The 27,167-nt window shown below is 38.4% G+C and overlaps 1 protein-coding gene across 2 annotated transcripts in view; it reads left to right on the top strand.

Moving 5' to 3' along the window:
- PDGFD (platelet derived growth factor D) overlaps positions 1–26,150 on the top strand; it is a 238,043-nt gene extending 211,893 nt beyond the window's left edge. For both annotated transcript variants that reach the window (XM_067750862.1, XM_067750861.1), the window contains exons 6-7: positions 14,057–14,271; positions 23,545–26,150. In XM_067750862.1, coding sequence (XP_067606963.1) covers positions 14,057–14,271; positions 23,545–23,670 — 341 coding nt within the window. In that variant the 3' untranslated portion in view covers positions 23,671–26,150. The remainder of the gene's footprint in view (positions 1–14,056; positions 14,272–23,544) is intronic.
- Positions 26,151–27,167: the final 1,017 nt, after the last annotated feature.

The raw sequence follows: 27,167 nt of genomic DNA, 5'->3' as shown, positions 1-27,167 counted from the left end.
AATGGAGAGGAAAGGAGAGTCATGCTCTCTTGCCTCCAATGGCAGTGCCTGTGTAACAGTCCCCTGTGCCTCTCTGATGGATATGAATGTTGAATTAGCCCGGGACTCAGTCATTGTTGGCAGGAGAGGCTTCTCGTAAAGTAATGGTCAAAACTCTGGAAGATTTCACTCTATTCATTCAATGTCCATTCTGAAATTTTTTATGAGGTCCTACTATGTGCTTTGTGCCCTTGGTGCTTCATAGGATATAAATGTCTCAAGGAAGAAACCAGTATCTGGGCTATTTTGGACAAGTAAGTGTGAGGGCACACATTCATCTGGAAGGTTCAGGAAAGCAAAATGAAGGGAGAAGAAAGGAATATTCAGGCAGAATTAAAACATCATGAGTTAAAACAGTAATACTTACACTCTTAAAAAATAGGTATCCTAGTACTACATCTGAGTGATATGACCTTAGGACATGGATGTTTATTTGAATGTTTAACTCAAATTAATATAGAAATAACTTGTAATTACCTCATTGAATAAAACTATAATTTCTAGTCTGTTATGTTTAAGATTTGTTATTACTTAAACTTTCTCTACAAGTCTTGTAAGGCTGGCTTGCGTCATAGATATAAAGGTATTTAGTACAATACAACTTGTTTCCTGTACTTTGTAATAACATGGGTACTTTCAGGAATTAAAAGGAACCCAGGGCCCTTTTGTAGATAATGTTTATATTGGTAAGGACAACATATCAAAACATGTAGGCTGAAATGACTAGTTAGTTAACTCCTGCCTGGGTCTGCTGCTTATGGTTTAGGTCATAATCTTATATACTTAAAGTGCACAGCTAAGTGGGGACAACAGAGTCACTGGTGGCCCTGATGTTATGTAGATATATCATATGTAGATCAGTGTAACTCTCAAATCGAATTTTCCCAGGGCTCAGATTGTATTCAACTCAGAGAAGAAATGGCTTTTCCATAAAGCGTTGCTGTCTTTGGATCTCTACTAGGTCAACCTGAAGGAAAATAAAATACTCACTATGTTTTGAAAACCCCAGAAAAAAATATTAAAAATGGTATTGGAGAAAGAAATGATAAAATCTGACTCTGTCTTCAAGTATCTTAACCACTATAGCTACTTGAGGGGCAGCCCTTCTTGACACCTATTTGTTTGAAGTATTAAAATTTAAAAATCACCTAAATTCATTACTTATTTTTCCCCAGATACTATGTTGAGTTGGAGGCAAGGTGTCTTGGTTCAAAGCCTAACCCTGCCACTTAGAAGTTCTGTGATTTTTTTTGCAAGTCACTGACTCTTCCTGACCCTCAGTGTCTTCATTGACAATGTGTGTATGATAACACCTACTTTCAGGAATTGTTAGGGGTGCCATCAAAAGCACTTGGCACATAGTACTTGCTCAAGAAATGTTGAAAAAGTTTGGAGTACTTGATATGCCACAGCATTTATTTGTCCTACTACTGCATTGCTATTTGTATCTTTCTAAGGGAATATGAGAGCCTAGGACCTAACGGTTTCAACTCTTGCTGAATATTAAGTCACCTGGGGAGCTTTAAAAAACTACGGGTGCCTAGTCCTATCCCAGTCACAATGACTCAGAATCTCTGCGGGCGAGGCTGGGGTATTGATATTATTTTATGGCTACTAGGAGATTGAGACTGATCCTTAGAGGCAGCCAGGGTTGAGAGATGGTTCATCCTATATCTCCAGTAAATTGGCACAGACTCTGACACATTTTAGCTGCTCAGTTAATGTTTGTGGAATTGAAGATATTAATTATTCAGTATTAGTGTATTTCTAACATTTATAGAAACCCACCCCATAGACCAAGGATTGTAGCTTTATTAAGAATGCCTTTGGTTACTGAAATAACCTTACTAGAACATTCAAGGCACCATTCTACTTATTTCTAACAGTGTAAACATTTCTCTCCCCTGTTGGCTTAGATTTCATTTCTTAAACTCTTGTTTAAAATGGCCCTAAGGCAGGTCTGTACTCTTTCATTTAACACTGGCAAGCCACCACTGTCTCTGCACTTGCATAACTGTGCTGATTTAATTGTTTATCATTCCACTGATGCTGAACAACCTGCCTGTATCACAAAAGCAAAGGAAGTCAGGTTTAATATTTCAGCTGTTATTTTCAGCTTTTAGAACTTAAAAGTACAAATTCATGGTTTGTATACTGATGTATAAGAAAGGGGACAGTGAATAAAAGAGTGAAAACCAAAAAGTAGTTATAGATGATGGAGGTCCATTAGGTGTCAAATAAAATGTGAACTTTATAGGATCCCTAAAAAAGTTTTCTACTATCAGTATAATAATCTTGTTGTACAGAAACAAAGATATTTTGTTATATCTTTGTTTTATATATTTTGAATATCTATTGAGCATCCATTCTTCTGATTTACCCAGACTGATCAAAAGTAGCATTTTTCATGATACCAAAGAACAGGATTCTAAGATGACCCTTGAATGTGAATATATAAATCACAAAATTTTATAAACTCTAAAATAAAGCACAAACACACTAGGTGAAGAACTTATGTAATGAAGTAGAAAACAGTTAATAAAATTAAATTTTATGCTTTGCTTCTACTGTTATTTGAAGAAAGATTAGGTAACAGTGAGTTTTTAGTTCTCCTTAAGAAGAGACTTGAAAATGAGAAGCAAGAGGACAGTAAAAGTTTAGGGAGAAGAGGGAGAGAAAAGAGACATAACTTTGCCAAGTATTGAAGCCAGAACTTCAGCGTATAAGGTCCACTTTTTTCAAATTCACAAGTAATAGATAAGCACAAACCTGTCTGTAAAACCTTCTGGACTGATGATAATAGGACAAGTTAATATATCCAACTTTCAGTTTCCTAGGGGGTAATGGAGAAAAGGGTAGCATGGATAATTGAACTCTGTAGATAAGTACAGTTCCAAAACCCAGTTTTTGCCAATGATTTCAACCCCATGCCTTCAACCTCAAAGCTGCCCAAAAGTTTAAAAAAAAAAGTCGTTTGAAATTCAAGTTGTATTTACTTCTTCTGATGAACATGACAATAACATAGTAAATTTGCACATAATTAGGTAAAATATTATATGGATGTTCTACAAACTATGTAATCACTCTCTGAATCATTGCATGACCACTGTGGTTTAACTGAAGTTACACTGCAATTCCTTTAAAACACAATACTTTGAACTTGGTAGCAATGTATATTTACTCAAGTATATAGCATGAAATGTGACATCTCTACATTGAAAAACTATCGGCCTTAAACTCTACTAGACTGGGCATTAATTGAGTGGTCATTTATGGAGATTAACAATGTAACTGAGATGCAGTCTTTTACTTATTCCAGGAGAGCTTGACTTTCCTGAATGATGGTGTGTTTGCCATAGAAAAATCCAACACATAACAGCAAGAAGAAAACCTGTTCTCACAGTTTGTGTTGTGATTAAAATATGGATATAATTGTTGAGGCACTCCAACTTAATAGTTTTGAACTACAGTAATGCTTGACAAAAATACAATTTTCCCCAGAGTTGCCATTTCTTTTTAAATTTTATTTAATTTTATTTTTTTATATAGCAGGTTCTTATTAGTTATCTATTTGATACATATTAGTGTATACATGTCAATCCCAATCTCCTAGTTCATCCCACCACCACCACCACCACCACCACCCCGCCCTGGCTTTCCCCCCTTGGTGTCCATACGTTTGTTCTCTACATCTGTGTCTCTATTTCTGCCTTGCAAACTGGTTCATCTGTACCATTTTTCTAGATTCCATATATATGCATTAATATATGATATTTGTTTTTCTCTTTCTGACTTACTTCACTCTGTATGACAGTCTCTAGGTCTATCCACCTCTCTACAAATGACCCAATTTCGTTCCTTTTTATGGTTGAGTAATATTCCATTGTATATATGTACCACATCTTCTTTGTCCATTCGTCTGTTAATGGGCATTTAGGTTGCTTCCATTACCTGGCTGTTGTAAATAGTGCTGCAATGAACATTGGGGTGCATGTGTGTTTTTGAATTATGGTTTTCTCTGGGTATATGCCCAGTAGTGGGATTATTGGGTCATATGGTAATTCTATTTTTAGTTTTTTAAGGAACCTCCATAGGGGCTGTATCAGTTTACATTCCCAGCAACAGTGCAAGAGGGTTCCCTTTTCTCCACACCCTCTCCAGCATTTGTTGTTTGTAGATTTTCTGACGATGCCCATTCTAACTGGTGTGAGGTGATACCTCACTGTAGTTTTGATTTGCATTTCTCTAATAACTAGTGATGTTGAGCAGCTTTTCATGTGCCTCTTAGCCATATGTATGTCTTCTTTGGAGAAATGTCTATTTAGGTCTTCTGCCCATTTTTTGATTGGGTTTTTTGTTTCTTTAATGTTGAGCAAGTCGCCATTTATTTATTTATTTTTTATTTATTGTTGGCTGTGTTGCGTCTTCGCTCCTGTGCGAGGGCTTTCTCTAGTTGTAGCAAGCGGGGGCCACGCTTCATCATGGTGCGCGGGCCTCTCACTGTCGCGGCCTCTCGTTGCGGAACACAGGCTCCAAATGCACAGGCTCAGTAATTGTGGCTCACGGGCGTAGTTGCTCCGTGGCATGTGGGATCTTCCCAGACCAGGGCTTGAACCCGTGTCCCCTGCATTGGCAGGCAGATTCTCAACCACTGCGCCACCAGGGAAGCCCCTGAGTTGCCATTTTTTGATGCAGGGGCCAAATTTGATGTGCATTCCTCTTTAAAAAATCAGTAATTTAATATTGAGTGAAGCAAACATACTGAAATTAAATTGAGTCCAAATGACGGAGTTTGAAATATACGATTTTCACAGACTCTAAATGCTTAGATGTTGTAACTCTGGGACAGTTACCAACCCATTTCCCAGGATCTAATATCAATTTGTGATTTCTTACATGACATTATTTTGCTGTAAGATCTAAAACACTTGATTCTTTAATTTGAAAACTGTTTATTTGTAAACAACTGTCATAAAAAGCTGATGAGTAAATGAAATAAATATGTTTCATATAAAATGTTTGAATTGGTTCTAAATTCTCTTAGATACAAATATCTTTTATTTTTAACTTAGTCATTTATTGCTGTTTCTTTGTCATGCCCTTTGTCATACTAACTAGAAAGAGCCAAATCTTGCTCTGGAGATGTCATTCAATGGGTATAAAGTTTCAGTCATGCAAGATGAAAAATTGCTAAAGGTCTGCTGCACAACACTGTGCTCATGGTTAATAATACTGTACACTTAAAAATTTAAGCAGATACACCTCATGATATCTGTTGCTTAACATGTTTTTTTATAAATGTTCTTTTTTGTGAATATTTGGTAGAAGTTGCCCATAAAAATAATTAAAAAACAATTTAGAATGTAGGAAATAATTTCAGAGTGTATTAAGATATGAACATATTTTAGAAGTGACCTAAAGTCACAGTAAATTGAATGCTTACAAATTTCTCTCTCTGCCTATTTGATATCTGGGTGAGAATTTGCAGAAAGCCCTTGTCTGACGCTAGTGATGAATCAGATAAGTCACTCTTGAGATATCCTTCTGTAACTATCTATTGGTAAATTAAACAAACAGAGGTACTACAGACGTTAAATCAAATGGATTTCTTTTTCTAATTTCTTGTGTTGAATAAGGGTTAGCTTCACTGAGTTTCCTGAACCATGTGGTATGTACCAAGTAAAAGCTTTCTTTATCAATATTAAAATTGTTTACCTAAATTTGATAGAAATAGAGCAAAAGAAAGAATGTGATAGTGGAAAGAGCATGGACTTTGGAGTCAAGTAAGCTTATAATAAAATTCTAGCTCAGGTACTAATGGTGGCCTTGGAGAGTTATGTGCAGACCTCTGAGCCTGTGTTTTCTCCATTTGGTAAAATGACTCTAATTATAACAACTTTGCAAAGTCATGTGAGGATTAATAATAGCAGAGTATACAACTCCTAGTGGGCCCTCAATAAATGCTAGCTATTATTATTACTTGAATACAGAACTCTGCACAGAACCAAGGTATTTCTGTGGACCTTGCTCTCTTCCTTGTAAGGCTCTTAGATAAGCATCAGTAATCTGGAGAGCCTCCTACAGAGTATCCAAATATTGTCATATTTAAGTATCTGTATAATCAGTAAACTCATTAAAAGTTTACAAAATAATTGCCAAGTACTAAACTTTTCTATGATATATTTACCCAGAAATTTCTGGCACCCTTTTGCTTTTTGGACATTTCCTTTTTAAAGCTTATTTTTTAGATCTTAGCCACTCTTTATAACCCATATGATTTGTAAGTAACTAGATTCCCTACTCATTCAGTTTGCCAGCAAGCATTAATAAAACCATATTATCATTTATAGTGTCACATGTGTCTATGGGGGCACACGCATAAAATGTTTGAAGAAAATCTCAGCACAGGGACAAGGACCTTTTTGGTTGTTTATTCTCTTACTGCCACTGCAGCCTCTGATTTTCTCCTATAGTGGCTGTCTATCTTTGTGGATATCCTAAGCCCACTCTCATCATCAAAGTTATTCCTCCCATCTAGGCATATAATTCAAATGCACATTGCTTAGGAAATCCATTTTGCAGTAGAAAACCATAGGTAACTTTTACTGTCTGGGTGGACAAATGTGCCTTTTCCACAACAGTCACTCTTGTTAAAGATGAATGGGTTTGCCTTGTAGTTCCTGTACCCATTTTTACCTGTGTAGCATTGGGAATCCTCTGCAGCATCCTTGTGCTCAGTGCCCCTATGGACTTAAGGAGGGAGCATACCCTTCCTAGAGCACACATTCATGCAGAAACTGCTGGGGCTGGAACATCTGGCTCATTAAGTGTCTACTTGCAAAGGACTGTGTTGAGTGCTACGTCCCATGAAATTTAACTAAAAACAATACATCATCATTGTTTTCTGACATTTTGATCAAGGTGGACATGACCTTCCTTTCCTTAGTGATCACCAATTGCAGAATCTTAGCCACTTCTGGTTTAGGTGATTCTGTTCTTAACCTTACTTCATTGATCTGTTTTACTCATTTCAAGGTTAATGTGAGGCATACCTACTGAGAGCTAGAGTCTGGACCTTGCTTCAAACACTTTTAACTCATTCAAGCTCAATGAATTTCTTGGCAGGAGAAGAGTATTGTTATTCCCATTTTATCTAATAAAAGAAACAAATCCAGAAAGGTTCAGCGACAGCTATAAAGTAGAGAGCCATGACATGAACCTGGGTGTGTTGACTGCAAAGTCAATGCTGTGGGGGAACCAATAATGAGTAAAGCTCAGAGACTCATAGTCTAATAAATGAGAGACAAGAGAAAGATCTCCTTGATTTCCTAACCTGTTTTCTTATTTTTCATTGCATAGATGTACTTCATACATCCCCCTAGAGTTCAGAGAATTGCCTTATGATAGTGTCAGCTGCTTTCAGGCCTAATCCAATGCCTTGCAGATATCCTTGCACTCACCCATTCATTTTCCAGCAAGTATTTGTCAAGTGCCTACTATATGTCCAGTGACTGTAGGCAAGTCATTCAACTCTTCTGCATCTCAGTTTCCACATCTATCAAATGGGAATAGTAGTCTCTAAGATAACAGTTTGTTATGAGAATTCCATGAGGCTTGAGTAGGTGCTCAGTAAATTTCCATTCACTCATTGCTTAACAATGTTTTTAAACCCTGACAATTAGGAATTGTCTGAGTGGGAACATTTTACTGTGATTTAGGTTAATTTCTATAAATACAAGTGGTAAATGTTTCCATTCTTCAGAAATTAAACCAGCAAATGGAGTCATGAGATTCATGATTTTAAGTTTAAAATACCCTGATATTCCCTCATTAAAAGTTATAAGATAATTGTTCTTTCCAGACTTATTTGCACTTGCAAATTGGGGTTGAAATGTGGAAACCATTTTCACAATTATGTGCTAATTTATAGAAGAGGGAATCTGAAAATCACAGTGAGGTTGTAATGTCCATAAAGAGGAACAGACTCCTCTTGGGAAATTTATGAACCCTGAAGAAAGCTGAGAGCCCCTAGTTGCTTGGTATAAAAATACTACAATTATTTATATATTCCCCTTACCTCCCACCGCCATATAAAGTGCCATAAATCTAGTGTTGTAACATCAAGGTCAAGTTTATAATAAAGCACTTTACGTAACAGATTGTGGGACTACTCCCCATTTGGCAAAAGACATATTCCTGAGCACCTTGAGATGTGTATCAGAGAGCCAGCCTTCTGGATGGCATCCTTTACCCCATGTGGCACAGCTGCTAGAGCCCATGGGTCTTGGTGCCAATCTTCGTGCATCACAGTTCATCCTTGATAGAGCTGGTTCTAGAACCCTAGTTTTTCAATTCTAACCCAACAACCATCAGTAGTTTGATTCATTTAGGTAGTAGTTACTGAGTACCTATTCCTTGCAAATGAAATCTGGATTGACTAGTGGTCTATAAATGGCCTGAACTTTTTCTAATTTTGACTTTAAGTTTATGGGTATCCCACAAAAGATAGATATTTAAGAAAAATCAGAAATGTTTGTCTTGGGGAGCTGTAGTGACTCCAGCTGTTTTTTTATTGGATTTAGTTATTTCAAATATCCTGAAATGGCATGTGTGCTTAGACTACAAAAAAATAAAAAATGTTGTAGTTTTTTCATCAGTATGCTGCTTCTAACTGTTGAAACCAAATGGTTTTAGGAGAGGTGGACTTAAATGACCTATATTTGGTCCTTCCACTAGGGGCAAAGCACTAGGAGAGGGGAGATAAAAAGATGATTAACTCTGCTTTCAAGGACCTTATGGTTTAGTGGACAAGAAACACCTAAATAAAGAAAAGGATAAAGCAAAGTCTACAAAGTCAGTGCTATAATAGAAAGCAGAGAATGTGTGGTGAGTATATAGTGAAGGGGTCAGAGGAGATGTAGGGTGAATGTGCCCCTTGACTTAGAAGATTAAAATGACATAGTGGACTGAGATGTCAGAGAAGGTAAACTAGAATGACAAAAGCATGGTTTTAAAAAAGGCATGGGGCTTCCCTGGTGGCGTAGTGGTTGAGAGTCCGCCTGCCAATGCAGGGGACACGGGTCTGTGCCCTGGTCCAGGAAGATCCCACATGCCGCGGAGCGGCTGGGCCCGTGAGCCATGGCAGCTGAGCCTGCGTGTCCGGAGCGTGTGCTCCGCAACGGGAGAGGCCACAACAGTGAGAGGCCCACGTACCGCAAAAAAAAAATAATAAAAAATAAAAAAATAGAAAAGGCATGGCCCTACTTCAAGCACTTGCTCTTCTATTGCCAAACCTGCACTGATATAGAGGCTGCTAGTGAGTGCCTGCTAAGAGAGTTCATAAAGAATTTTAGCCTGTAAAGGCTCAATTTGCTTGTATTAAAATGATTACTGGCTAGCTCCAAGAATATAGAGAAGTTTAACTGAACACTAGCAGATTCAGGAAGATAAAGAGAAAAAAGACTGGTGACACACATAACAGAATAGACTGATGAAAGGCCAGCACAGTGAAAGCCAACCAATAAACTTGACACCAGAAGAGACTGACCCAAGGAAACCATCTTCCTATTGAACAAAACAAACTGTGAATCAAACATGCATGGGAAGGAAAAAAAAATTGTTTTCTTAAATTCAGTGTGAGGACATTATTTTGTTTCACAATGAATTTTTGTATTCACAAAAAAATTGAAATGATTAATTTAGAAAAGGCTTTTAAATTTTTATCATAAGCTGATCACCACCTATGCTGTGTTTGCCAAGCATGTGAAATATAATATTGGCTTTATCTGTCCTCTAGAAAGAATCTCTAGGGTTCTATCATTTGTTGCCCCCTGAAAACAATTGCTATCAGCCCATCCAACTCTTTACGTGGACCTCCGATTGGTTTTCATAACAAAGACTACAGGTAGATAAGGGCAAGAAGGAATGCAAGGAGAGATGAGGACAAAGTGAAGACCATGAATTGACAAAAGTCCTCTCATTTCAGGTGAAAAAATATGAAATTCATTGTATTTCTCAATACCAAAGAAAAAAGTACGTTCTGTGCAGTAGCCTGGTTTATTTGCAAGAACCCAGTGTACATTTCCAGTACAATCCGATAGATGAATGTGTGTGCCCAGGAGTACATGCTTGGGTATATGTAATTGACAGCATCTTGAAAGTGACAGGTCAGTGCCTAGCAACGCACCTAGGAAGCCAGGTCATTTGACAGCGAGTAGACCTCTAGACGGAAAGCTCCATCAGGGCTCATAGAATCTGCTCTTTGCACCCTCCTTCAACTCTTTAGACCTGGGCTCAGAAATGCAAGAGTAATGAAAAAGCCTGAATTCAGACTCTGGCTCTACCACTGACTAGGTATGTGGCTGTGGACATGTTCTTTTCCCTACCCTTTCAGAGCCTCAATTTTCTCAAGTGTAAAAGTGTAAAAGTAAGGGTAATGATAGTATGTAATTCCTAGCATTTATGGGGATTTCATGCAATTGTATATGTGAAGAACTTTTCATGCTACCTGATACTTAGGAATATAGATGGTCAATATAAAAAAGACCAGGCTGACTCTCCTTCCTCCCAAACCTGACCCTGAATGGATTAGAAACTGAACCAGTGAGTGCATTCACCAATGTACCATTGCTTTACACATCCCTTTCCTAGTGCTCAGATCCTAGAGCTCTTACCACAGCCCAGGTACCTCTGTGACTAGGCTGCACTTTCAGGCCAGAGCTGCAGAAAAAAGGGTGCTCCCTGAGGTTCTAGGCAGTGGCCCATATTGAATTACCATGTCCAGAGGAAGGCTCTGACAACAGTGGAGCCTTCTCAGCCTTTCCATCAGGTTGTCAGTACACAGCCCAAAGACGTAACTAATGTCAAAAATCCATGAGAAGGCAAGACTCAAATTCAAAAGGACGTAAAAAGAAGGATTATAACATTATGTACACCTGGGTGAAATAAGGGCAGCTAGGTGCAATTAATGAGCCTTTGAATGAAATTTGGAACGTCCTTGTTGCTCTGTAATATTCTGCTGTGGAGATTGAAGCGGGAATGGAAAGGGCAGCTCCCCTCTCTGAGTTTGTACTGCTTGGCCTGCCTCCCTCACACCAGAGCCTGCCTCCCTCACACCAGAGCCTCCCTTCGGACCAGAGCACTGGAAGTCTTAACTGCCACTCATTCCCTTGTCTGGCTCCCTGCTCTGCTGCACTGCCTAGTCAGTCTTCTTTGACTGGAAATTCAACATCCCCTGCAGAAAGTCTGCAGTGGCACTTTGAAGTTATTTGCATCCACTCTGAAGAACCTTTTAGTTCTCGTTCTAAATTGAATGCCTTCGTGGTTTCAATCCCCTGATAAGCAGGGCAGCTGGATTCTACAGCAGTCATACTGGGTCACAGTTCTGAGTCACGTCAGTGAATTGATGCATAAAACTGACAACATCGTAAATCTCTTCATGGCAGGTAGGAAACGGAAATAACCAGTGCTAGTCGGTAAAACAGTTATACAATGTGAAGAGTTTTGTTCCAAGATGAGTAAGGCATACATGCCTATCCTGATTTGTTGACAGCATTTTGGGGGTTAGCTGAATTCCCACAGGGAATCATATTGTAGTTTGGTTTGGACATATTCTGGAGATAAGGGTGTAGCCATTTACCACCCCAGTCCTAGCACAATGCCATACGGGAAAGCTTGATACAGTGCCAAGAAGGTCGATCTTCCTCCTTCAGCTATAAGGTTGCCTGCCATTCCCCCACTCTGCCTGATGTGGCAGATTCCATGAGGCAAAAGAGAGAATGACTTTGAGCCCAGTTTTCCTACTTAGTATTCACTTTGAGTGAGTAATACACATCTCAAAAGGGTGGGCGAAAAAAAAAGAGGGTGGGGAACAACGACAGGTAGTCCTATGTATCATATGCCTAGCAGAGGGCTGGCTGAACTCAAGTACACTCAGTACTGTCACTTCCTTCCCATCCCTCTCTGCCTTCCACATGCCACAACCCCTTCCTGCTAATAGGTGTTAGACAAAATATATTCCCATCATCACAAGCAACAGCTTTGGCCCTCTGCATTAGCCCTGTCCATAGCCCAGTAATGCACAGCCAGCATCAGTATTTATCTCAAGGTGACACTTGTAATGGATGATTGGTGCACTTCTTAATCCATTTACATAATCCTTTCTGCTTTGCTTGCAGTTATTTTCAGGGCTTTAGCAGCAATAAAATGGTTCCTTTCCCAAGACAGAGTTCATTCACTTTAAATCTGGCTTGATTATAGCTAAACTTATGACATGTCTTTACAAAGGAAGGGGAAAAAGCAATAAATTATGCACAGTAATTATTTAGCATTTATTCAGCCCCCACAGTGTCCTGGGCTCAGCATATAACAGTTGGGGGGAAATCCCTGCCCTTGAGAATCAAAGGCACTCAAGGCAGAGCATTAGTCCAACTGCCATTTAATTCCTTATTCAAGGGGTCATTGACCGTATGGCCAGCCTTTTAGCTGACTTCATGGGGTTAAGTGGACTCTCCACCCACTCGTGCCTTCTTTTATTTCTGTTTCATTCAGATGCATTGTACTGACAGCATCCTTAGCCTTTGACCTCTACCCCAAAAGAGCACTCCTTACCGTTCCTCAAGCAGGTTTGGTTTAGGACTAAGACATTTAATGGGGCTAGAATCCAGAGTAAGCCTGATGATAACTGCCTAACGTTTGTGGGATTCCTTCTGTGGTGGCCTGGCTGGTGACACGGGAAATGCACTCGGAAATGGTGTGGAACCCGGAGGTGGCGGGGGGGGGGGGGACAAAGGACGTTCTTATAACTGCATTCTTGTGAGAAGATAGTCATGTACATTCACCCGCCAGACAATTTGGATGCCAAATAGATGGGTGATTAGATGGATTTTTGAGACCACAAATTAAAATGTAATTTATATACTACAATAATACAAATTTAACTCAAGTAAAATATTAATGACTAAAATTTGAAAATTTAGGGTGATGCTCTTAATTCATAGAAGTCCCAATAACCAACCCCCCCCAAGATAATCATTTACATAGAATAATGGCCAAAAGAGAGAAATAGAGGAGAAAGATCTGAAAAAAAAATTTTTTTTAATTATTGACCATTTGACTTTAAAGGAAAAAATTGAAGGAAAAATCAAAATGAATCAAGATGAATAAAATAATCAGCATTAATTAATACCAGGCACACTGCATTCAATACGTCAAATATTACTGTGAAATAAGTATAGTTATACTATTTACATTTTATAGATGAAGAAGCAGAGGTTTGGAGCAGTCAAGTAACTTTCCAACTAAAAGGAGGCATAGCCATTATGTGAATGCAGCTGTGGCTTTACTGCAGAGCCCAAGCACTTAACCAGTATTCTATACTGCCATCTAGGACCCAATGCACAAATATCCATCATATTCACAACCCCCAAAAAGCCATGTCCTTTGACGTTTTGGTTGACCTCGGAGTTAAAATGAAGCCAAAACCTTTTTATTCCTCACATTTACTTGTAAAATTTCACTGCCAGGTGCATCAATTAGAGTAATTCTTCCTAATGTGTCCCTGATATAATTCAAATTGTATTTAAGTAATGGCTTACAGTCAGGAGTTATTTAGAATCAAGAAGATACACACACACACACACATTTTTTAAAGCAAAGACAATTATTTTAAATTGCTGAATGTTACATTTTCTTTCCTTGGAACTTTTTTTTTTTTTTTGCATTGAAAAAGTGCAAGGAAAATTGAGCCAAGATATAGATTTAGCTAAGTTTTTGAAGGTTTTCTGTTTTCTGTTTCTGTTTTCTTTGCTGTTGTTGACTTTTTTTTTTTTGAAGGGCAGATAGGATCAAAAGAGAAATTAGATTTTCCATCTTTGGTGTTTGGGAGATCCCAAGGATAGATTCAAGCCCTGGGTTAAGGCTGTCCTCACAGAATCTTCGCAGCCTGTTCGCAAAAATGTGTGCCGAGTGTGTATGCCGTAGTCATGCACTTGCTTACACGATGCTGTGTTTCTTACAGTTGACCTGGACAGGCTCAATGATGACGTCAAGCGTTACAGTTGCACTCCCAGGAATTACTCGGTCAACTTGAGAGAGGAGCTGAAGGTGACCAATGTGGTCTTCTTTCCACGCTGCCTCCTCGTGCAACGCTGTGGGGGAAACTGTGGCTGTGGAACTGTCAGCTGGAAGTCCTGTACGTGCAATTCAGGGAAAACTGTGAAGAAGTATCACGAGGTATGCCGTTTTCAGATTTCTTTGTTGCAGTGCTGCATTTAGCCCTTTTCAGCTGCAAAAGTCTTGTAATCTCTAGGCTGCTGGGAAACAGGGCCATTGCGTTGGTTGTTCACGTTGTTCACTGCACAGGGGCACCTCCCAGAGGGATGACTGGGAAATTGTACTCAAGCTAAATTTGCTAAGCTAGGTGCCCTGGGGAGAGTGTATCCTGAAGAAGGGTTTCCTTTTTCTAACCCTTATTCATAATATACTATGTGGGTTGACAACAGTCTTGTTAGTATACACAGTCAAATGTATGATGCAGTAATTTGAGAGCTTACTTGGCTTCCTTATAGAAATATGATGGGATTCATTTACAGTGTATGACTGCAAATCTAGGTTATGTTAAGAAAATGCTAAGAGCCAAACTTTAATTCAATCAAGTCATTGAAAAATGAAGCAAGGTAAAGATAGCAAAATATAAATTGTCAGAAAAGATACATTGTTGGAGACTTTTTCATTCTCTAAATATGGAAATATTTTTCTTCCAGAAGTACTAATTTTTCCTAAATATGACTGAGTGCTCTGAGGAATCAGCTCTGAAATTATGCAAAAATAAACAAAAGTAAACCTAAAGATATAAGAGGAACAAAAATTTAAGGAGAGCAGTAAACTTTGATGATAATAACAAGGAATGCATGTAAGCCTTTACTGTGTACCAGACATCATTGTAAGCAATCATTAGCTCACTTGGCAGTTTCTCCACAATGCTGACAGGGGAGTGCTATTTTTATTCCCTTTTTATAGATGAGTAAACTGAGACCAGCAGTAGATTGACCAGCGTGACTTGGTCAGTAACTCACAGAGCCAGGACCTAAACTGATCAACTGTTTCTAAAATCTATATTCTTATCACTAGTAACACTGTGCTCTCTTTGTTAAAAATATATAGCACTTTATTGAAGATTAAAGAAACAGTGGACTTAAGGGGAGTTAGCACTGCTCTTGAAATTGACGTCAACCCTATTACTTCCTGATTTTGTGAGTCACTAAAGTTTAGAGATGCGGTTTTCATGTGCGTGAAATAGGACTAAGAAATTATATCCGATAATCCCGTACAGGATGGTTCTGGGGAATCACATAAAACGGTGCATATGAAGTGCATTTTGTAAGATGTGAAACATCTTTTTGAAATATGTCTAAAATATAAACTAAAGGATTTCCCTGGTGGCACAGTGGTTAAGAATCCACCTGCCAATTCAGGGGACATGGGTTCAAGCCCTGGCTTGGGAAGATCCCACATGCCATGGAGCAACTAAGCCCGTTCGCCACAACTACTGAGCCTGCACTCTGGAGCCTGTGAGCCACAACTACTGAGCCCACATGCCACAACTACTGAAGCCCACATGCCTAGAGCCCATGCTCCGCAACAAGAGAAGCCACTGCAGAGAGAAGCCTGCACACTGCAATGAAGAGTAGCCCCGGCTCGCCTCAACTAGAGAAAGCCTATGTGCGGCAACAAAGACCCAATGCAGACCAAAAAAATATATATATATATATATAATATGTATATATATATATATCTGTATATATATATATATATATATATATATATAATATGAAGCAAACACTATTGTTAGGAATTATTGAGTTGCTTTTCATCAGTATCCACCAAAACAAAGGAATAGATGGTGCTCCCTAAATAAAAATCTCACGCTTTATACAACCATTTTGTTATCCTGAAAACAATAAAACAATAAGTTAGGAGGTAATTTCTGAGCTAAATGAAAAGGGATACGTCATAAGCAGTATTTTCGACTTGGGAAATGCAGGAGGTCGGAGACCATAATAACTCTGCTTACCTCAGACAGACAGGGACACACGATTTTAGACCTGCATAGAGCTGGTTTTCTTAGTCACAAGAATTTCTTACTCCACCCCACAGTTTTCAAAGTAAAAAAAATATCTGTTCTCATATCCAGAGAATGCTGTTGACTGTGTTCATTGTGTTTTATTTTTGTATGACCTGATGAACTCTAGATTGGACTTTGTCCTTTGTGTCTAAGAACGTGAATTTTGTATTGTTGAGTCATACCCTGAGGACAAATGCAGAATTCAGTAATTTGGTTCAAGTTAAAATAAGCCAGGAAGTGACAAGATCTCTACATAGTCTTAACTGTGAGGAAAAACATGTGAGTTCAGGCCTTTGATGCTTTATTTTCATCTTGACTCTCTGCTCAGATAGAAGTTGCAGTTTGATTTTTTAAATTGCTTATTGTAGAAACACAGAGTTAAACATACACCCAAAAGGACCCTCACCTCCCAGACAGTTAACTCTGAAGGAGTCTGAAGGGTCCTTTTCTTAGGTCTATTCTCGTCTCTGTACACAGTAGCTGCTACCTGTAAATTTCTGTTCACAATTAATATCTAGAAGGGGAAGCCCTTGATCTCTTCAGTCACATGAGTGGGTCTAAAATGTTGGCATATTTTTGAAACTGCTGTCTAAATCATGTCTTTGAAACATGTCATGATATTTTTACTTCTCAGAGTCTGCTGAGCTCTGTACAAAGTCACTCTGCTGAGTTCTGGACAAAGGGACAAAACAGCATACCTGTTTTGTCAGTAACTGCATACCTGGAACACACACAGCTGGCACACTTCCCCCAAACTCCTAAAATACCTTTGAAATGTGTCACAGTGACCACTCTGTCCCGTGCCCTGTGGAAAAGAGCAGGAGGCTTGTTCCATTTGCAGAAGTGGGGGTTGCTTGAGCTCAGTCTCATTAGGGAAGAATCCTTATCCTCTATTCTATTAGTTCTATGTCTGTATTCTTAACTCAGAGAAATGAGAAACTGGTTTCCCCAGCTCCTGGTTGTAACTGATGAGATGTGAAATGAGTTTTCATGAGAGATGAGCACCCTTAAGGGGGTGACTAGAACTTGTCACATAAGCAGGCCTGTATGACTCCACAGATATTTCAAAGCTCAACATTTAAGGAATAAAATCCAAGAAATTAAAAATGTATAATTATAAAATTACCAATAATTAGAAATTATAAATAGAAGGAAGTTAATATCATTGCTCTTTTCCCAGATCATGCGACTTCTCCTGTAGGGCTCTGAGCATTTTTTCACTGTGCAATAAAATGTTACCATCTTATTATTTCCTGTTCTCAAAATTTTGTAGGTATCCTCTTAAAGTATTTTTCCTTTTTCCTATTAACCTTTCTATGCTTCTTGGAATACGTAGGATATAAAAAAATACTTTTGGTAGTGATTCTTAAAAAAGGGAAAGTTCCAGAAAACATATTGTGTAGACAATTAGAGGATGCTATTATTTTAGTTATCTTTCCTTAATAATGTGTAATGAAGGGATATTTCCTAAAAATATGGTGACCTTTTAAATTAATATTTACTGGTTTATTTTTTTATCGTTTGGTCTCCTGGCTATGTCCATTCAGTAAACAGCCAAAACCTTAGGAGGCAACAGAGAGAGAAAGATAGAAGTTAATTTTCTCTGTCCTTCCTCTCATGATTTCGTCACAATGCTGATATACCTGCACTATCTGGTAGAACTTTCTGCAGTGATAGGAATGTTCCATATCTGTACTATCCAATCTGGTAGTCACTAGCAACATGTGGTTATGGGGTATTTGAAATGTGTGTAATGCAAATGAGAAACTGAATTTTAAATTTTATTTAATTTTAACTAATTTAATGTAAATAGCTACACATGGCTAGGGGATACCATATTGAACAGCATAAGCCTAGACACATCTCTGTGTCTGGCATATTTACAACATCTAGAATCATTCCTGTTGCTTGAAAAAAATGACTTTGGAGGATTCTTTTTATTTTAACTTTACTTTAAGTATACGAATTTTATATTAAAAATTTTCTGCCCATTACAGTTTGAGTTAGAAGATGTAAGCAGATGTTTATATATATGAAACAAAAGATTAACTAGAGGTAATAAAATGTTGAGCTTTAGACTTGAGATAAAAGAATGGTACTTTTAATTTTTACATGTTTTAAGCATCTATCATTGAAACAAATTTCGGTAAAATTGCAAATTGAAACCAGTGAGACAGGAAAGCAATTTTTTTCAAAAGGTTTCTACTCTATGGCAAAGGCAATGAGTTTTGGGGTTATGATTATAACTAACCATAACAAAAGTCAAGAAAATCTCTTTTCTAGTCTTTTTCTGGAAACAGCATTTCTAGAGCTTATATAGAGTCTCCCTGCTTCTTCCCCTTTCTCCCTCTTTGAGTGAGACCATGAGACAACGCTCTTGCAGGCCTTTCCTGTGTGTTCTTAGAAGAGACAAGACAATAGAGAAAAAAAATCACACAACTCAAGAGAGAAGATGTGGGCTCACATGGGAGGCCACCTAGGGCCAGCTACTTAAAACTCCCCAGGGCCTTGAGTTTGCTCACTTACTCCCCACGATAACCTACAATTTTGAGTTCCTAGACAGATCTGAAATTATATGATATCCATTCACCTACTCTCTAAATCTTATTTTACTGAAATTGTGTTAGGAATGTAAACAAATTGGTGGTTGAAGTGCTAAGTAAATGCAAACGAACAAAGATATATGATCTGGAACAGTTACTGTTTATAGAATGCTTATAAAAAAGTTTATTTGCTCTTCGGTAGTAATACCTGTGCTACTTATCTCTTGGGGATCCTGGTAGAATGAAGGCATCTGAAGACTGTAAAGCACTAGACAGATGTGGGTGGAATTTTCTGAGAATGTGGTTGGGCCTTCTCAGTTCTGACTCCCTTATGACCCAAATGACTCACTGGTGAAGTGATTCTCTAAGTACTATAAAGTGCATACATCCTTTCCCTTGGAGCTCTGGCTTCGCATTAGGCCTTCCTGCCAAAGTTTAGCAAACCTGCCTTGGGGTATGATACTCCCCAGGTAGACAAAGACCTATCTGTGACATGAATGATAATCAATGCTAATGAAGTGCTTTGAAACTTGGTGGCCAGCTAGGCTTCCATTATGTTTTCTGCAATTGGTGGGCTGAACGTGTAGTCATTAACCCTCTAAAGTGCTGTCAAAATCATGTACCTGTTTAGCGTTCTCTGAAGGTAGAACTGTGGCTAAATACACCCCAAAGTGCTCACAGAAAATTTCAATTATAAGTAAATGTTCACTTACTTTTAGAGGTCAAGATTGCATTTTGAAAATTCATGAGCATTGTATAGACCCATAGTATAACCCCTGCTTTGGTCACCTTCATACTTAGCTTGTCAGCAAAACAGTGCTGAACTCTGTTATTTGTGTCTTTCTTATTGAGGACTATGTCTCAGCTTCCCTTGAAACTATCACCTGCAAGATGAGCAATGACCCAGGTAGAAAATAATACGTTATCCCTTCTCAAAATATTTTTGCTTTTAGTCACTTTGGGTTTCAGAAAAGTTGACTACCAGCCCTTAAAAATCTTAACATTTTTCATAAAGTCTATAAGCATGAAAGAAATCAAAATGGAAGCAAAAAATATGAAGCTTTTTTTTTCTTAAGATAAGAAACTATGTGTACTGAATGCTACCTGCTTTAGGAGTTGGGTAGAACCTTAAATAAACTCTTAATCATTCAGGTTTATACAATGCATGTGTCCTGAAATATGTACTTGTGTTCCTATGTCAGCCATTAATTTGAGAACTGTCAAGGCCTTAACAACCTTTTTTATATTCCCAGTAAACAAGAACTCAACTTGGTAGATAGCTTTTCTGCCTAGTATTGTTTTATTAGCGTAATAGCTTTTCGGCAATGATTCATTCAGTGGTTTATCGGCAACAAGGCGAGTAACCGTAGTTAAATATCTTTTGTGTTATGGTAATTTGCAAACTGAGAATCTTTGATTTTGTGTAGTGGTATGAAAGCTGCTGGCTCAGTCATTCTGCATTTAGTAAAAGTCAACTTTCCTTGGCTTCATGTGGTTTTCCAGATGGTGGAGAAGGGCCAAGATTGCCATTTTCACCCATAGGTGATAAGAAATGGCTGGCTGCTCTTCCATGGATTTTTATTTCAGTGTGTGTGCTTGCAGCTGCAAATGAAAGCTCAGAAAATAGGAAAGCATTTTGTGATGGTACCTATTAGTGTGTCCTTTGGCAGCTGTAATTAATTCAATGGTTCCTTTCCTTTAAAGGTGACCAGATAACCCATAGACAGTTTGCTTTCTCAGATAAAGGCTTTTCATTTTTCTTTTAACTTTTCATGCTCTCTCAAATCAGCTTTGCTTTCTTCCTCCTTTCAATGCTGTATACCTGAACCTAAGACTATTACATGGTCTGAAAGCTTTGAACATCAGTGCTGTGATCAGCCAGTAAAGCAGTCCAATTTCCACTTTGTTCAAACAACGCTTTCCTGTCTTGTCTGGAAAAGTGTCTGCCAATTCATTTTTCTCCTCTTATCAGCAAAACACATATATACTGTGCTCACAAGGCTTAATATAAAACACAGGGAAAATCCCTGAACAATCAGGAGACCAGTTAGAAAAACTGGCCAGGCTGTGCTCTCATCCCAAAGCACACACTTTCATTTGTCGTCAAAAGAGGAAGCAAATCAACAGAGCACTGATTTTATAGATATCAGTCATGGCAACATATTAGGCTTTGATAATGGTCTTTTATAAACAGAGATATTTATCATATGCTCAGCTTCTTAGGAATCATTTTGTTACCCTGAATATTCCAACTCCCAAATCTGGTTTATAGGCTGGACAACAGTGACTAATATTAGAGAAATTCTTGGCAAAGTTGTAGGAACCCAACCCTTAACCCCTTCCAAGGCATTTTGACCAAATACGGCACAATAGGGCTTTCATATCTGTCATGGGCAGGGTATTTAATACCCCAAAATGCAATATACTCTTCATCCATTGCTTTGGTTACTTTTTTTTTTTCACAGAGACACAACAGCTTTTATTTTCTTTAGAGACCCAGCAGGAGAGCACATGGGAGCAGGGAAAGGCAAATGTCATTGCCATTCTGCTCTCGATACTTGAAATTTTATTTCACAATCGTGAAAGCCTTAAAAGTGATGCAAAGCATAGGCCACTTCATTTTGGCCTCTGCTTTATTTCTTGGCTTGTTTTGTTTTGCCCCGTCTGTTTGTTGGAGGTTGGGGTAGAGGAGATGCAGGGAGGACACACCGTGAACATACATGCCCATACTTCTGCACTGGCAGCATCACCCACCACGTTCACCCAGGTACATTCTTTAGCAGCTACTGTGTTCCCAACATGCTGCTGACCTGCACAAACAAAATTTCAATTTCCAGGTAAGGGCACTAGTTAGGCCACATGGAGTCAAATACTGGTTACACCAGTCACTGGCTCTGTAACCTTAATCTCTCTCTTTCCTTATCTGGGAACAAAATTAGAAAAGTACCTATCTCATAGTATTGCAGTGACATCCAAAACATTTAATAATTGCAAAGTCACAACAGAGTGTGGCATCTAGTAAAAACTCAATAATGTTAGTGATTGTTTTTGCTATCCTTGTCCTCAAGGCACTTGTAATACAATTAATAGAGAGAAAGCATTATACGTCATGTGAACTTATGTGATACATAGTGTAAGTGCAGTAGAGTTGCAGGTAAAAAAGATAAGTAGCTATCAAAACTGGCATCTGGACTACCTTTACTACAATCAAGTAGTTTTGAGTCTTTATGCCTCCCTCATGAACTCTCCTGGGGCATTCCTTCCCACCCAACCCACCCCAGTTTTGTATTCACAATATTCTTTTGAAGCTCTTCTACAAATGGGACTCGGTATTTCACTCTGTGTTAGCAGAGTCCAGGCTCCTTAGCTTTATTGAACATTGAACAAATGACCTGCCCCACAGAACTCTTATGGAACAACAGGGCTAAATGCTAAAGTAAAGGGGACACATGAGGACTGAGGACTCTAGGCCTAGTGTCCTAATAGATGGTTTTGGTTTGTTTATGACTTGAAACAGGTAATGTGAGGATGAGAAAATTGCTGGGAAGACAATCCATAGTAAAAATTTGTGGGGATGCCATGAAAAGTTATACAGCCTTGAAAGCATCTAATCTTCATCTAGGACCAACGTATACCAAGCATCAGGTCCCCATTTCAGTTCACATGTGTGCCTGACACAGCTTTGAGACACAAAAGGAAATCGTAACCACATTGGAGAGGTGTTGGGTCCTTGGGTTCGAGTGTGCTAGAAGCCTAGAGGACAAAAGCCCTGCTCCAGCTCCAGGTTGCCAGAAGACTCTGGCACCTGGCCTCCTTTGGAATCTCAGTTCTCCTGCCTATAAATTGTGAATAAAGATACCTTCTCTACTGTGTGACAAGGTTTGTCTGAGGGCAAACGAAATAGTGCATCTGTGCAAATTCTTTGAAAACCATAAAATGCTACATAATACGTGTAGCATGTGGTGTCATGCAGAGTTTAGAGTCTAAAAGGGAAAGTAGAACAAAATCAAAAATAAAGGCTAACAGGAGCTTCAGAATATAAAACAAGAAGCAATTAAACTGACTGTGGAGTGTATAGAAAACCAGTATTTGTGCATATGATGGCAAATATTGACTTCAGTGAAGGCCACACTAGGGAAGAAGAGTTAGCTCCTATTTAAACTTAATAATTCAAAAAATTACATTTAAACCTATTAATGTAAAAAATTACAGATATACTTTATTAATTCAAGAAATGTCATACTGTTATACAGGTATTAATGTACAAAGATCTTAGTGGAGCATGATCTGTTTCGAATTGTAATAGGTATTATATCTTAACAAATAGGTAAGAACATACACACATTTTCAGTTATTTATGGCCACTGATGACCTTCGTCAGGGCAAAATGTTTTACATCAAGCAAACATTTAGCAATACCAGCATATTATGTTCATGACTTTATTCGTTGTCTAAAGAGATAATAATATGCTCAGTATTATATTTATCCATAACACATGCTTTGGTTAGAAGAATCCTTATGATAATATTTGGGACAGCATTTGGCACAAAGCAGCCCCTTAGAAAGCTCTCAGTAAATACCTGCTCAGACACCTGAAGTCATCGTGGTACTGCAGGTAGGTAATGCAGGAGGCATTACTCTATGATCAGTGAACTCCATTACTTTAAGGAGTTGATGATTGTCTGTAAAAATATTTATATGTGTGCAATCTAAGAGCAAGCATATAGCTTTCATTGGATCCTCAAAGGCTTAAGAACCAGTTGTCATAAAGAGAATAAGTGGTATGTAGTTGAGTTATACTCCAGGCGCTTTCTAACAGGAAATGCTTTTTGTCCTAGGTGTTAAAGTTTGAGCCTGGCCATTTCAAGAGGAGGGGCAGAGCGAAGCACATGGCTCTCGTTGACATCCAGTTAGATCACCATGAGCGGTGCGACTGTATCTGCAGCTCAAGACCACCTCGATAAAAGAATGTGCACATACTTACATTAAGCACGAAAGAACCTTTATTTTAAGGAGGGTGTGGTAAGGGACCCCTTTCCCAGCAGCAACCGAACTTACTATTAGCTTGCAAAGCAATGAATACAAGTGGCTGCTGAGTTTCAACCTAGCTTTGTTAGTGCCATGAGTAGAAAGGTGTATCATCAATCTCTATATCCAAGAATATAGGATTGCATTTAATAATAGTGTCTGAGGATATATATGTATATATATCCATGTCTCTGTGTAAATACATCATATGGTTTATTCAGTATATATAACCAGGTACACCAGAGCTTACATATGGTTTAATTACCTAGACCCTTAAAATCTGACAAAATAAGGGACATAGGAAATACATGGAACATGTCTTTGAAGATTTGGAAGATGAATTTATTTAAGTTTTGAATCACAAAACAATTTTGGATCTTGCTCTTTTAAAGAAAGCACCGTGTATATTAAAAACCAATAAACGAGATTTTCTTATGCATATATCTTAATTATAAAAAAAGAAAAAATATGGCTTCTGGGAAAAGCACATTCCTAACCATTTTTCTCACGAGATGTACTACATACTTGGCTATATAGACAATAATTACCTGTCTCCAAAAGCATGTCATAATAATATAAGTGCTTTAGAAATAAAGCCATTAAGGCTTCTTTTTATGTGTCTTGCTGACACATGCAAATTCATTAACACCTATCTCCAAAAAATTCTCACAAGGTTTATTATTATAGTTCTATAAGAGACAATTTATAAGCTATAGCAGAATTGTTTCTTTTCAAAAACCTCTCCACGGAAGTAACTCCTTTGGAGAATGGCATGAGGACTCTGCATGAGCCTTTCAAAATAGTGTTCATTGAAAAATGTGGGCAGTTGAAAGTCAAAAAAGTGAGCATTGAAATATTAACATAACTGGGAATCAGATGGAATATTTGAATGGGATCCATATTTAATAATGGATACATACTCTCCAAATTATGCCAGTTAATTTTACGTATCTTGCTTTTGTGTTTCTGTCTCTTCAATATACAGACATGGATTTACAATGACATTTTATATTTGGCAAGCCATTATGGACTATTTATAGCCTAGAAGCTTTTGTGTATTAAAACAACCCAGTTTTATTGATGTAGATTCCTAATCATGTACTCACTCACCATTCAATTCAGATGAATTCCTGTTTCTGAACTAAGTGAAATTAGATCTGGGGTCTCTGGTTCTTTCCAAATCTATGGAGCTTGTTCTAAGAAGCCACACTGGAAATTGTGGGTGCACAAGTTCGGCCCTGCTCTACAATAGGAAGTAGTCTTTGCACTGGGGGTTATTATTGGTACTTAGAGTAATTTTTCCTCCCCGGCTCCTTAATGTCTGTTAAGACCTCAGAGACTGACTCCAAGCATGTGATTCATCATTCTCCAAAGCATGTCTCTTAAGAGAGTGACACTGAAATCAAGATAGCTCAGGGGCTGCTCAGAGAGAATGACAATTTTCTTCTCACCTTGAAAGCAAATAGGAGAGCCAGTTTCTTCCCTGAGTCCAGGGCCCTACTGACTACAGCCAAGTTGAGTGAGGGCTATGTGACTGGGGCTCATTAAGTCCCAGTGTCAGAGGAGTGGCCTAAATATACTTGGATTTCTGAGCGTGGTGCTTTCAGGACCAAGTTCTCAACCATCCTTAGGAGCTCATTTCTGCTCAGCTCTTTGAAAGGCCAATGCTTATTGAAGATGTTCCTTCAAAAATTCCCTGAAAGCGACCAGTGTTTTTATCTCGGGGGATGACTGGTAAAAATACTCTATTGCTGAGTTGCCCGAAATCCCAGATCACAATCAGAAATAGCTGAGGCAGACCCTCTAGTAATCAGGAACCACTCTTCCCCTTCATGCCTCTTACAAGTTTCCAATGAAAACATAGCCTTCCTGTACCAAAACCCAAATTTGTGTTATATCACTCTAGCTTGTTCAGCCGTAAGTATGAAGAATTAGAGTGTTCTACCCAGTTTTCAATAAACCTTCCAGGTTGCAATAACCAGGATGGTTTTCAGTTAAAGCCCCATTTGTACTTTTTATTTATTAGCTGAAATGTAAGCAGGCATATTCACTCACGTCTTTTTTTCTTTCCTGAGTGTTTTATTAAAACTTCTCCCTTGGTTATCTGTTATCTATTGCACTTCTAACATGTAGCCAATAAATCTGTTTCACTGCCATCAAAGGGATAAAAAGCTCACCGTACAAATTACATTTCAAAATAAATCCTAATAAATCCTCATTTCTGCATGGCTCACACACCTGGAATAATGCCTTCTTTTCAATATGTTCTTATAGGGCAGAGCACTTTTGTAAGTAGAATTTTTCATGTTTTTTGTCATATCAGTAACATGCAGCTTTTTCGTCTTGTAGCATTTTCTATAACAAATGTAATATGCCTCCTATCTTCATGAAAAATAAATATTGCTTATGAACAAAACTACTCCATTATTTAGTACTCAACTGCAGTTTTAAAAGGTGCACAATGTTACAAACTTACTTCCCCAAACACATGCAGCTGCTTGGAGTGACAAGATTGGGTGATTTCTGCAGGCCTGGTTTTTCTAAAATAAACAGTATTTTAGAATGTTGTTCCCTGAAAACAGGCTTTTACTTTGTCCCTTCCTGAAGCCACCGGAAACCGGAAATTAAGTGGGACTTGGGTTTTGTTGTTTTCTTGCTGCTGTTGTTGCTTCTTTGTTTGACTGTTTGTTCCCTGCAGGCCTTTTAATGAAAGATATTCTCCTCTGACATTCCTTACTTTGGAGAGTACACAGCCTCTCTCTCCTTGCGGACCTGGAATCAATAACATTATGTCCACCCTCACACCTTTTCCCCTCTAGATGGACACCCCAGCTGGTGGGCAAGTGTTATCAGCTCAGTTGTTTATAATCAATACTTTATTTCATTATTTGGAAACAAACCCCCCCAAATAATGCCTGAACCTAAAGCGTACATTAAAGTGACCAAAAATATTTTAAAATAATAGATTTAAAGATCATATGTAGTTTTCCTTCATAACACGAGTGCTTTCAGCTGGACAGTATATTACGAACCATCTCAAATCATGTGAAGGCAGATGATCAATCTGGTAGCATTTGTAAGGATTCCTGGGAAGTGATCTGTGGGAGTTGGAGACTTTTCCTCCCAGCAGGTGGGGGGCTGCAAGTATCATAGTGCATCAGAGAGAAAGCTAGAAGGCCTTGGGTATAGTGACAAGTCTGCCACTTTCTGGACCAGTTTAGGGGCTACACTCCTATAGAGTGTGGTGTGTGACGTGTTGGTGGGGGGCAGGGGCGGTGAGAGTGGGGGCGCAAAAACTGAAGAGAGCTCTTCTTTCTGCAAGAAATTTTGCTTTTGCTCCTAGCTCAGTCTTCATCATCATCCCACTGGAGACAGGATGACAGCGGCACAGGGTTGGATGAAACTCTGCCACTTTATTTAGTTTAGTGGTTTT

The sequence above is a fragment of the Pseudorca crassidens genome, chromosome 9, assembly GCF_039906515.1.
Source record: "Pseudorca crassidens isolate mPseCra1 chromosome 9, mPseCra1.hap1, whole genome shotgun sequence".
NCBI classification, from domain to species: Eukaryota; Metazoa; Chordata; class Mammalia; order Artiodactyla; family Delphinidae; genus Pseudorca; species Pseudorca crassidens.
Note: the sequence above shows the minus strand (reverse complement) of the source record. Positions and strands in the feature narration are given on the sequence as shown.